The following is a 12,635-nucleotide window of genomic DNA, read 5'->3' on the forward strand; positions in this document are numbered from 1 at the left end:
AGAGGTGAAGTGCTCATCTTGTCAAATCAGAGTACTATCAACATGATGTATCAGAAGTGTTAAGCAACCTTAATAGTTTGGTTAAGGTCTCTCCAGAACAAAGTTAACATTTTCCCTCTTCCATGTTCGTGAGTCACTAAGTCTAGCCCACAGTAAGTTCCACTTACTGGAAGGGGGAGCATCTACTTTTATTTAGAATCCTTTTTAAGATTTATGGCTTAATTTATTCAAATCACCTGCAACAGCATGGACTCATTTTATACTTTGGGTTGTAATCACTCATTTTTAAGATGAAGAAACAAAGAGACTCAAAAAAGATGGCTTGTCCATCACACAGGGTAAGTTGGTAGGAGCCACGGCAAGACCCACCTCTCCAAGGTTCTTCCAAGTTGGAAGAGAACTGTGAAGAGATCTGTGTATCAAGGTAATGGAACGTTAATCATCAATAAAAAGGAATGAAGTTCTGAAACATGCTGTGATGAACCCTGAAAACATGCCGCCATTGTCTTGCCTTGGGGTAGCAGTCACCGTCACACAGCGCTATGCTAAGCCTCTGCAGAACACTCAGTACCATCTGGTGCCACTGGGTCCTTGGAGCTGGATGCATGCTTCCGGAAAGCAGAAACTTTCTTTTTCATCACCGACGAAAATAGGGCTTGGTGTGTATTTGTGGGTGACCGAATCTTTATGTACTTTATGTACTGATGTGGAACAACCTCCAAGATCTGCCAAGTGAGAAAAAGCAAGATGCGAGAGTGCGGTCCCTTTTTTGCACAGAAGGTGTGGGGGGCGAGTACACACCCGCACGTGTTTATATATGGCTGTCTGGAAGGCTCTTCTGCTCAGGCTACATACACTTAGCTCAACAGTTTCCACTCCACTCCCGCTCTTTAAGAACTGGTCCACTTTTGGAATCAACACCTTCACTTTCAAAACAAGGTCTTCAAGGCCTTGGTCGGCTTTAGATGACTGAGGTAACTTAACACCACAACAAGCAGTGTAGAAAAGACCCAACCGCAGCCACCATTATCTCACCTTTCCTTAGGCTCCTCCTCCCAGGAAACCAGTTCACAGAACACAGGCTCACCCTGTCCCATGGTAGGGGCTGAATCAGTACCTCTTGTGCTCCTCTTTGACAGGCTAGATACATTCTCTGAAGCAATGTATCTATTAAATGGCTGTTGGTTTATCAACGCACCCATGACCTCAAGACAGTCCCATACCCTGGTTAAATACAGGAGGAAGGAATCAAAATAGCCCCAAGGGTAGCCCCTACACAAAGGAGAAAAGACTAGAGTCGAAAAGAACTTACATCAAGGCAATTTATTAACAGAAAACAATAATTTGAGGAGTCCTGTTCACAGACGGCGACCACGGCGACCCCCCTTCCTGCGGGTGCTGTCGGAGGGGATGGGGGTGACATCCTCTGTGGGGAGGAAGAGAAAACATCATTGCCTGGAGCTTGATGGGAAGGGGTCCAGGCCTCCCTAGGCCAATTGGTCTAACGGATCAGCAGTGGATCCTGATGCTTCACAAGTTAAGTCCTCAGTATTTAACAGATAGATGTGGAGCTGTCCCATCTGTTGCTTCCTCAAAATTTCTGATGTGGTTTGAACTCAACTTACCAGAAGGGGAAACTGAGGCTCGGAGTGGGTCACTTGCACAGGATGTCAGAGGCAGGTGATAAATCCAGGTTTCTGACACCTAGCGCACTGACTCTAGTGGGAACATCCTCATAAACTGAAGAATATCTCCTTTTTGATAGCTAAGAGGTTGAAAATGTTCTGAAAAAATCTTGAGAGGGCTAGACCATTAGACTGAGGGATCAGTACACGTTGCCACAGAAACAATAGGGAAGGGCTAACATCTCCTTCCTAAGAGCTATAAGTGGCCAGATCAGACATGAGGGTATAAATACTACACAAGTGTAGAGAACTGCTGTGATTCTCAACCATGGGAGCTACTGCCCCCTCCATACTCTTGTCACAATGCCTGGCCTGCCCTACTGATACTGAGTAGTCAATGATCACGCAGGAGACACCCCCCCAAAATACCAATAGCAACCCTCATGAGAACACGGGAAAGGACAATTCATCTCCTGTCAGTTCCACCAGTCACCATCAGGCACGGAAGTTCAGAAATGAGACGGCGCTGTCCCAACGCAGGACATTCACATCAAGGCAACAAGGGTGTTCAGGGAGAGCGTTTATGTCACATGGTGCCTCTTGTACTCCCTATTAACAAACCTAACTGCCAAAAGTTACCAGACTAGGCCCTGTATCCACTGAGCAGACCACATGCTTTCCGGGGTCAGTGCTTCAAAGCAAATGCAAGCATAAGCCAAAGAGGGACACTCACCAATCCGCCCAATCTTCATTCCTGAGCGGGCGAGGGCTCTAAGGGCTGACTGGGCCCCTGGTCCAGGAGTCTTGGTCCTAGGATATAAATATCTAAATTAAGAAAAGCCTTTGGCCAAGTCATTAGAAGATCCCACGACCCTCTAGTTCAGGGCTCTACAAACTTTCTTTCTGCAAAGGGCCAGACCATAAATACTTCAGGCTTAGTATGCCACTTACTTTTTGTCACACACTCCCCCCAGCACCATGGGTCACAGTTTGCATCCTGCTCTGCCTGCACCTTGTTTAAGGAAGTGCCCCTTTTGGTCACATGCTGTGATTCTAAGTGTTTCTGGTGATCTGTCCTTTTCCATCCTCCCAAGACCACGACACTATCATCGGTCCACTGGACCACTTTAACAACTTCCTATCTGGTCTGTTCCCAACACAGCAGTCATCTTAAAAGACAAATAACAGGGCTTCCCGGGTGGCGCAGTGGTTGAGAGTCCGCCTGCCGATGCAGGGGACACGGGTTCGTGCCCCGGTCCGGGAGGATCCCACGTGCCGCGGAGCGGCTGGGCCCGTAAGCCATGGCCGCTGAGCCTGTGCTCCGCAACGGGAGAGGCCCCAACAGTGAGAGGCCCGCGTACCGCAAAAAAAAAAAGACAAATAACAACAATAAAATAAATATCATACAACCCAACCTCAACAGGTCATTATTGTTAACAAGTTTTCATGCCCCCCCGCCCCCAGCCCAAGTCCAAATCTTAACCAGGTTCTTCAAGACCCAGCAGGACCTCACCCGCTCCTATCTTATCACACCTCATGCCACTCTTGTCCACAGATGTGCCAAGCTCATTTCCACCCCAAGACCTTTTCCTTCCAGTTGTTCCTGGCTGGAATACTCTCCCCTGTCCTTCCTTCACTGGACTGACTTCTAACCACAACATTAGGTCTTAGTTTAAACTTTATTACCAACCCATCCTTGACACATTTTTGCTTCCCAGCACTTGCTGCAAAAAGAAACCACATGCTCCCCTGCTCTATACTGCTTAAAGCCTGACTCTCCACCAGCCTAAGAGCCACGTAAGAGGATGGAGACCATATCTATTTTCCCCCATCACTCTCTTCTAGTACTTAGAACACAGTACCTCGTATGCTCTGAGTGCTCAATTAACACGGTAAGTTGGTGCAGGGGAGGGTGCAGGAACCAGTTACAGGCATATCTCATTTTACTGCACTTCACAGATAATGCCTTTTTTAAAAAAACAAATTGAAGGCTTATGGCAACCCTTCATTGTCAGATGGTTAGAAATTTTTTTTAGCTGCAAATTATTTTTAACTTACAGTTATGTACACTGGTTTTTTTTTTTTTAAAGACATGATGCTACTGCACACTCAGTAGGCTACATACAGTGTAAATGTAACTTTTATACATGCTGGGATAACAAAAAATTCACATGACTTGCTTTACTGATATATTTGCTTTAACACAGTGGTCTGGAACCAAACCCACAGCATCTTTGAGGTATGCCTGTATTAATTATGTACACACCTAGGATGTCTTGCCCAAGCCCAGTGACCTCACTGCCCAGTCCCAGCCTTACCTATTTCCTCCTGTGGCCCGGAGTTTGATGTGGAGGGCAGTGATGCCCAGCTCCTTGCACCTCTGGGCTACATCCTGGGCAGCCAACATGGCAGCATATGGAGATGACTCATCTCGGTCAGCCTTCACCTTCATCCCACCAGTTACACGGCAGATGGTTTCCCTGGGGACAAATGCACAGGGTCCTTTCTTTCCTACCCAACAAGCATTCAGAGTGCATACCACATCCTAATGAATAAAAAGCACTACTACTCAGGTAGGGCAGAGAATGAAGGTCAATTGAACATGCATCCTGATCTGACAAGACTGCCATGGGCTCTGCCTTGATGGGGTTCAGATCCTAGATAACTAAGCTCTGTATCGACGATTTACATGTACTTTTACATTTAATCCTCCTATTACTCCATGAGTAATTCCTCCTCATGTTACATACGAGGTCCCCATGCTGTAAGCCCATAAGGGCACAAAATGTCTCCTTCTCTCTCAGAACTCCAGTACCTAGGAGATCACACCATCTGTGGACTCATCCACCAAGAACATATCCTTATTTGAACATTTTACAACATTTATTTCAAGAGATCCCCTTAAACTGCCACCCAGTTCCAGGGTCGTTTCTAACCCCAATCCTTGTTAATTGGGTCCTGGGCCTCTCCACCTAGGTACTCACTTGCCAGAAAGATCGGTGACATGGACGAAAGTGTCATTGAAGGATGCAAAAATGTGGCACACACCAAATACATTTTCTCCTTCGGCCACCTGAGGACCAAGGCTGATGACCTGTTCTTCCTTCTTTTCTTTCCCCTTGCGAGGTGCCATTTCTTAAGGAAAGAAAAAAGAATCCCAGTGTTAACAACAGAAAACCCCAAGGTTTACTTCTCTGGGAATAACTGCTCCCCCGAGAAAGGTGCGCGGGACACGCGGGCACCTGCTCTCCCGCCCCACGCCGCGAACACGCCAGCGCTCAGGATTTCCAGGTGTCGCTTGCTGGAGGCTAACCCTGCCCTGCACCTCCCAGCCCACCGTGGCAAGACTTGAACGTCCCTCGTCTCGGCCTTCAGCGGCAATAGGCGCACGGTAGATGCTCAACAAACGCTGATGTTAGGAGAAATTAAGCCTTCCCCTAATTTCTGGCTTTGAGAAACCTGCCCTGAGCACCCAGAAATTAAAACGTGCCCGACTTAGCAGTCACTCAGATTTAGGAAACACCTAACGAAGGGCCTTTTTCTGCATTCCCCTCTGGAATCCTCACTACATCCCCACGGAATTCGTACGACTATTCCTACTTTCCAGATCGAAAACAAACTAGAAATCAGGGGACCGGCCTGCGACCGCCTACGAAAAAGCTGGTGGGGTAATGGTGGGAGGTCACAACAGACTAAATTTCCCGCTCCTTTCCCAATCAACCATGCTGTGCTGCCTTTTCAGCGCAGGTGTGGTCGTGGCGCGGGGCCTATGCCTTCGAGGCTAGACCCGAACTCACCCCTGCTTTACCGGCTTTTCCCTGAAGCAAGACCGCTGCCTCCCGAGACGGGACGCGAACCAGAGTCTGGGTCGGCCCGCCGAGCTCCTCTCGCCCGGCACTTGGTTTGCCTTCCACGGAAAGACCCCAGCCCCGCGCCCCCGGCCCCGGCGGGTCCCCGTGCCGGAGGATGCCACCCGATTTTCCTCGCCCAGGGTTCCTACCTACTCGTCTTATTCAGAATCAGCCACCAGAAAGAAAGAGAGGGAGAGGGCGGGGCGACGGGTCACGCACGTGTCCCCGGAAGTGTACGTCTGCGGTCACGGGGCGAGGCCGGCTCCCGGAAGACGCCGATTTTAGGGTTTCCAAGGAGATTAAAACGCCCTCGAGAATACAGCTTACTTAAAGGAGCGCCTAAGGAGGTAAGAGGCTGGGTGTCTTGGCGAGCGGGTCTGCTTCTAAGACTGCACGAAGCAGCCACACACGGTGGAAGGCCTGTGTCCTAAGATGGCGGCGACTGCGGCTAGACAGACTTCCCTGACCCTGAGCCTGGTCAGCCTGGGGGCGGCAGCGCCCCTCGTGGTGTGGAGGTGAACAACAACAACAAAACCACGGTGATAGTAGACTTTCAACTTCTGTGTACTTGGCAAAATAAGAATAAATTATTCAATACTTAGCATTGTATACCAGCCTGGGATAAGCGATTCATATGCATTGCCTCATTTAATCCTCACCACATTATCAAATAGATACTGTTTTGACTTCCCTTTTAAAGAAAGCGATTTTATTTTATTTTTTAAAGTTTTATTGGAGTATAGTTGATTTACAATGTTGTGTTAGTTTCAGGTGTACAGTAAAGTCATTCAGTTATACATATACATATACTCATTCTTTTTCAGATTCTTTTCTCATATAGGTTATCACAGAATACTGAGCTCCCTGTGCTATACAGTAGACCTGTGTTGCTTATCCATCTTATATATAGTAGTGTGTGTATGTTAATCCCAAACTCCTGATTTATCCCTACTCCACCACGTTTCCCCTTTGGTAACGATAAGTTTGTTTTCGATGTCTGTAAGTCTGTTTCTGTTTTGTAAATAAGTTCATTTGTATCATTTTTTTAAAAAATAGTTTCCACATATGAGTGATAGCATATGATATTTGTCTTTCTCTGTATGACTTACTTCACTTAGTATGACAATCTCTAGGTCATCCACGTTGATGCAAATGGAATTATTTCGTTCTTTTTTTATGGTTGAGTAACACTCCATTGTATGCACGTACCACCTCTTCTTTATCCATTCCTCTGTCGAAGGTGGCTTCCATGTCTTGGTTATTGTAAATAGTGCTGCTATGAACATAGGGGTTCAGGTATCTTTTCAAATTATGGTCTTCTCCAGATATATATGCCCAGGAGTGGGATTGCTGGATCATATGGTAGTTCTGTTTCTAGTTTTCTTTTTTTTTTTTAAATAAATTTATTTATTTTATTTATTTATTCTTGGCTGTGTTGGGTCTTCGTTGCAGTACGCGGGCTTCTCATTGCGGTGGCTTCTCTCATTGTGGAGCACGGGCTCTAGGCTCACGGGCTTCAGTAGTTGTGGCCTGTGGGCTCAGTAGTTGTGGCACACGGGCCTAGTTGCTCCACAGCATGTGGGATCTTCCCTGACCAGGGCTCAAACCCGTGTCCCCTGCATTGGCAGGCAGATTCTTAACCACTGCACCACCAGGGAAGTCCGAGGCACTTCCTTTTTTTTTTTTTTGCTCTTCCTTTTTAAAAGAAAATAACCTTACAATATTTTCCCCTGATAGTATAAAAAGAAAAAATCCATGCTCATTATAAACAATCCACACAATACAGAAAAGTATATAGCAAAAAAGTAAAAATCATCTCTAAATTTTTTCTTCTAGAGATACCACTATTATTAAATTGGACCATCATTCCAGAAATAACTTTCTATACTTATATCTATACATATATTTTTAGTATATAATATACAATCTCATGTAAATGAAATTGTATTCTATATGCCATTTGGTAACTCTTTTTCTCACTCAACATTGTGGACATCCTCCCGTAACAACTAATAGAGATTTATAATACTTTTTTTACAGATATTTCAAATTTCATTTATTATTTTGAATATTACATGTATTCACACAAATTAAAAATTGCAGTTATCAAAAAGTATGTTTTAAAAAACCCTACTCCAAAAAAACAAAAAAACCCCCAATAACCCTACTCCTGTCATTTCTGTCCCCAGCAACTCAATCCTCTTCTTTGCAAGCAACCAGGAATACCTGTATTGCATTACTTTTTATTACTATATGATATTCCTCTCTATAGCTGTACCATTGTTTATTTAGTCAGTTCTCTATTGTAGGACATTTAAGTTATTTCCAGAATTTTCAAATGTAAACAAAAGTGTCAGCAACACACTTGTGATATTCCTTCCTTGGGTAAACTACCAGCAGTCAAAAGGAACATATATTTTAAGTTTTGATATTTGTTGCTAAACTGCCCTCCAGAAAGTTGATATCAATTTTCACTTCTGCTAAACTGAGAAACTAAATCTGTCTCCTTGCTGTATTGTATTTATTCCATAATTAATAAGGTCAGACACCTCTTCATGGATTGTTTTGCGCATTTGCGTCTCTCTTGTGAATTGTCTGTTTATATTCTTTGAAAGAAAAACCTTTTTTGTTCTCGAACACTGAGTTCCCCAGTAAAGGAGGTTTGTTAGCTGAGTCTGGAGCAGTGTGGAGTAAGTTCCTGCTTTGGATTAGAGGAGTCTTCTTTGACAGCCCTTTCTCTCATGTCCCATGTTTAATCTACCAGGAAATCCTGTTGATCTACTTTCAGAATATAACCAAATTTTGAGCACTTCCTTCTCTCCCAACTAATGCCACCTTGGTCTCAGGTACCAGTTATCTTTCACCTCTTAACTGTGACCCCTGCTTCTACTTTAGTCCCTCATGCCACCACCATTGAGAGACTATCCTCCACAGAGCATCCATACTGATCCTATTAAAACATGAGTCAGATTCTGTCAGTCCTCTGCTCAAAACCCTCCAAATGGCTTCAGTCAAAGCAAAAGCCAAAATCCTTACAATGACCTAAAGGCCTATATAATCTGCCCCCACCACCCGTTTTCTCTCATCATTACATCCCCGTGTCACCCACCCGTCTCCCCTCACTAACTCTACTCCAGTCATACCAGCCTCCTCGCTCTTCCTAGAATATGTCAGTGGTGTTTCCACCTTTGGGCCTTTGCACATGCTGTTGCCTCTTCCAGTAATAATCTTCCCTTAGATTATCGCTAATAATGGAAAGGCTTGCTCCCTTTCCTCCTTCATGCCTCTGCTCAAATCTCTCCTCAACAAGGCTACCCTGCCCTCTCTATTTAATTCTGCACCTGCCCCACCCCTTTCCTCAGACCCCTATACCCTTTACCTTGCTTGACTTCTTCTTCTTTCATAGTACTGGTCATCTTCTAACATAATAGGACATTTACTTAGGTACTAAGCCTGCCTTTCCTGCCAGAATGTAAACTCCAAGTTGGTAGGGATCTTTATCTATTCTGGTCATTGATGTATCCCAAGTATCTAGAACAGTGCCAGATACCTACTAGGTGATCAGTAAGTATTTACTGAATGAATGAATCACCTATGAGGGGTGGTGGTAGATATGTTTCCTGTGCTCACAGTACTGATAGCGCATAGGTTTGGGTGGGATGGGAAAAACAGACAAGGCAACTGCGAAGTAACAGCCCGCAGAAAGTGGTTCCTGCAATTCCTCCAGCCTGATCTCCCATCCCTCCTCCCTCACATACAACGTCTCAGCTGGTTTTTTTTGTTTGTTTATTTGTTTGTTTGTTTTTGCAGTACTCGGGCCTCTCACTGTTGGGGCCTCTCCCGTTGCGGAGCACAGGCTCCGGACGCGCAGGCTCAGCGGCCGTGGCTCACGGGCCCAGCCGCTCCGCGGCATGTGGGATCCTCCCGGACCGGGACACAAACATGTGTCCCCTGCATCGGCAGGCGGACTCCCAACCACTGCGCCACCAGGGAAGCCCCACCAGCTGTTTTTAATTCCTTCAGCTCTCCAAGTGCCTTCCCACCCCAGGACCTTTGTGTATACATGTTCCCCACCCAGACCATTCGTTTTGCCTTTGTTTAGGTAATTCCTACCCAGTTTTCAAGTCTTAGCTTTGTGCCATTATTATTGTATCTCAGAGCTTGGCACTGAGTAAGTGCCCAATGAAGACATAAGTTTCAATATACATTTAAAAAAAAATTAACTCCAGAGTCACCATGAGCTGGGGTGGCGAGGCCAAGGGTGGAGTAAATTTGGGGGGGTAGGTGGAGATTAGGTGTTCAGTCTTAGGCCTGAGTTTGAGATGTCTATTGTATATCTAAGTGGAGGTGTCACTGAGGTTTTGGGGGTAGATGAATTTGGAATTGAGGAGAGGGTCTCGGCTGGAGGTGTAAATTTGGGAGTCTTCAGCATCTAGATGGTATGAGACTGCTTGTGACCACCCAGGGGCTGAGTGCAGATAGAGAAGAGGTACAAGGACGGAGCTTTAAAGCGTGGGGACAAGAAGGAGATAGCCAAGGAGAAAGCAGCGGGGAGCAGTGAGATGTGAGGAAATCCAAGAGAGGGGGTATCCGGGAAGCCAGGTGAAGAAAGGGAATCAAGGAGAAGGGAGCAGGCAGCTGTGTCCACATGCTGAGAGGTAAAGTAAGATGAGGGCTGAGAATGACCACTTATGTAGCACCTTGGAGGCCACTGGGGACCTTGGCAAGAGGTCAAGGTGTGTGTGGCAGGGGTCGGGGGAGGGGAGTGCCAAAGCTTGAATGGAGCAGATTCAAGAGAGGAAGGGAGGTATAGACAGCACTTGAGTTTTGCTGCGAAGGTGTGCAAAAGGGCAGAAGAATGAGGAAGCAGGATCAAGAGGCTCTTTTCTGTTTTCTGTTTTAAGATTGCATCAGTAACAGATATTTGTATACCAATGGGAATAGTCTAGTAGAGACTGAAAAAAGTTGATGATGGTGCCATGTCCTTGAGCAGGAAGAGGTGACCCACTCTAGTGCACAGATGGAGGTAGCAGCTTTAGATAGGAGCGTGGATAGCACATCTGTGCAAACGGGGAGTAGGGAGTTGCTGGAGGGTAAGCACACTTGGGAGTGGGAGCTTGAGAACATTCTCGTCAGGGAAGTAGGAGGCGAACAGCTGTGAGGCTGGGGGTGGGTGGATATTGAAGATTGAAGGTGGAGAGAAGGTTTGAAACCCCACCAAGAGCTAGGGGACTAGGGGGTGATTCCAGGGCAGCATTAAAGGTCCACTGGACGTTTTCTCCAGCCATGTTCTGCTGCATGGACGCAGGCATGGAGTAGGCAGAGGGCTGGATTTAACCAGGGTTGTGGTTTTTGCCAAGAGAAGACAACTTGAGAGAAGAACAGGGGATTGGAGGCTGAATGTACAGGAATGATTATCGCCACTGAGCAGGCACTGAAGCTGGGGTAATTGGGGTAGTGAGAGCATCAAGGGGGTGAGGGGGAGCAGAAAGGTGGTGGGAACAATGGATTCGAGGTCCCATTGGGGTAAGGGATGGCTGAAGTCCAGGTACCAGCTGATACTTTGAGCTGGCGATCAGGGACAGGGGGCGTGAGGTTGAGATAATGGTTTGGGGAGGAGTTTCAGACCATGGCAGGGAGTGGCTGACATGGGCGGGGGGAGAGGGGGACAAGATCAATAGGAACAGGTCGATGGACCAGAGGCCAAGGCGATGGCAGCAGCATCTCTGTGAATATTGCAATGACCAAGAGCTACAACAGGAACAAACTGATTGAGAGTGACACTGAGGCCAGGGGCAAGCCCTCAAAGACGGGAGGCTGTGCCCCAGAGGCTGGTAGACATCTGCTCCCAGGGGAAGGCGTGGGTGCTGCAGGGTGGAGACGAGATTCAAAACGGGCATCCTTTAGGGAGGTGGGAACACAGACAGCCTGAAAGGGACAGTGAAGGGCAAGGAGGACAACTGCCTGTGGTTTCTCCCTCCACTCTCCCCATTTTTTCTCCTGTCCATGGGCTATGGAAGAGAGAGGAGAAGCCACTGGGAGGTCTACAGGGGAACGCAGCATCCTCAGGGGAGAGCGGGTTTCCTACGGCAAGACGGAAGCGTTCAGAGAAAAGACTGGGAGAGAGGAGGTTCCACTGCAGGTGTTCTGGAATTCCTGAGGGCATCCGAAGGCCTTAAGGCGTTGAGGAGGAGTCTGACGGGGAACTGGGGAGGGTCTGCCCAGGGCCCATAGGGACCAGAGTGCAGGAGACAAGGGAGGCCCTAGGTGTGGCGTGGAGGAGAGATGCAGTGTGAGATCAGTGACCTGACACCGAAGTTGCTCCGTGAATAGTGGTAGCAACAATAGCCCTCACATTGAACCCTTACGACAGACCAGAGCCCGTACTGAGTTGCGTATATCCTCTCATTGAATTCTCTCGATAACCCTGTAAGACAGAAATTTTTATCCCCCTCATTTTACAGCTAAGGAAACAAGCAGCCAACAGCCATCAGCAGTGGTGCCAGGATCGGAGCCCAGACAATCTGACTCCAGAGCCCCAGTACTTTTAATCTCGGATCCAGGCATTTTTTACGTATTTGTTGGGTGGATGAGGGGAGAACAGAGAATTGGCCTTGAGAAATCCAGACTCTTTCCTGCACCCTCAAGGACAGCCTGGAAGGCCCCATACTTCCCATTCTTAGCAACAACTCATATTTTAATTTGCCCATGGGCTTCATCCCTTGGAAGGAAGTTCTGCATGAGCGCACAAGGGGAGAGTGGGGAGAAGAAGCTGTGGCCCAGAGAGGGTGAGTTAGCTCACCAGAGAAACACAGCCAGAGGTCAGAGACTAACGGCAGCTTAGTGGGTTCTGGGGCTTGAAGATGGGGCCCAGCCTGAAGAAGCACCCTGAATCCTTCCTGAAACCCCTCAGTTTCCATCTTCCACAGGCTGTGACCCGCCTGCTTCAGATTTTTTTTTTTTTTTTTTTTTTGCCACACTGCAGGGCTTGTGGAATTTTAGTTCCCCAATCAGGGATTGAACCCAGGCCTTCTGCAGTGAGAGCCCAGAGTCCTAACCACTGGACCACCAGGGGATTCCCCTGCTTCGGATTTTTACAGAACTCACCCGCAGTCTGAGCTTATGGGCCCCAGACTCTCTCAGCACTTAGCATGCAGAG

General features: G+C 47.1%; 1 protein-coding gene across 3 annotated transcripts; it reads right to left on the reverse strand.

The window, feature by feature from the left end:
• Nucleotides 1–1,301: 1,301 nt before the first annotated feature.
• On the reverse strand, nucleotides 1,302–5,773 carry RPS14 (ribosomal protein S14). 3 transcript variants are annotated; one of them, XM_029218753.1, is made up of 5 exons: nucleotides 5,626–5,773; nucleotides 4,610–4,760; nucleotides 3,944–4,105; nucleotides 2,359–2,435; nucleotides 1,302–1,426 (listed from the first exon to the last, which is right to left on the reverse strand). In XM_029218753.1, exons 2-5 carry the CDS (start codon nucleotides 4,756–4,758, stop codon nucleotides 1,359–1,361), a joined length of 456 nt encoding a protein of 151 aa, XP_029074586.1. In that variant the 5' UTR covers nucleotides 4,759–4,760; nucleotides 5,626–5,773; the 3' UTR covers nucleotides 1,302–1,358. The 3 variants fall into 3 exon arrangements, with proteins under 3 accessions (XP_029074586.1, XP_029074588.1, XP_029074587.1); XM_029218755.1 differs by having other exon boundaries at nucleotides 5,630–5,676; XM_029218754.1 differs by having other exon boundaries at nucleotides 5,423–5,645.
• Between the last annotated feature and the right edge of the window lie 6,862 nt (nucleotides 5,774–12,635).

This window comes from Monodon monoceros, unplaced genomic scaffold (assembly GCF_005190385.1).
Source record: "Monodon monoceros isolate NGI ecotype Baffin Bay Population unplaced genomic scaffold, NGI_Narwhal_1 Super_Scaffold_12, whole genome shotgun sequence".
NCBI classification, from domain to species: domain Eukaryota; kingdom Metazoa; phylum Chordata; class Mammalia; order Artiodactyla; family Monodontidae; genus Monodon; species Monodon monoceros.

What these genes read in the sequence shown, in the direction of transcription:
- RPS14 (XM_029218753.1), bottom strand. Translation starts at nt 4,758, where the DNA reads ATGGCACCTCGCAAGGGGAAAGAAAAGAAGGAAGAACAGGTCATCAGC. An exon ending in GTCACCGATCTTTCTGGCAA is followed by an intron (nt 4,106 to 4,609) that starts GTGAGTACCTAG and finishes ATTTGTCCCCAG; the next exon opens with GGAAACCATCTGCCGTGTAA. An exon ending in AATGAAGATTGGGCGGATTG is followed by an intron (nt 1,427 to 2,358) that starts GTGAGTGTCCCT and finishes TCCTCCCCACAG; the next exon opens with AGGATGTCACCCCCATCCCC.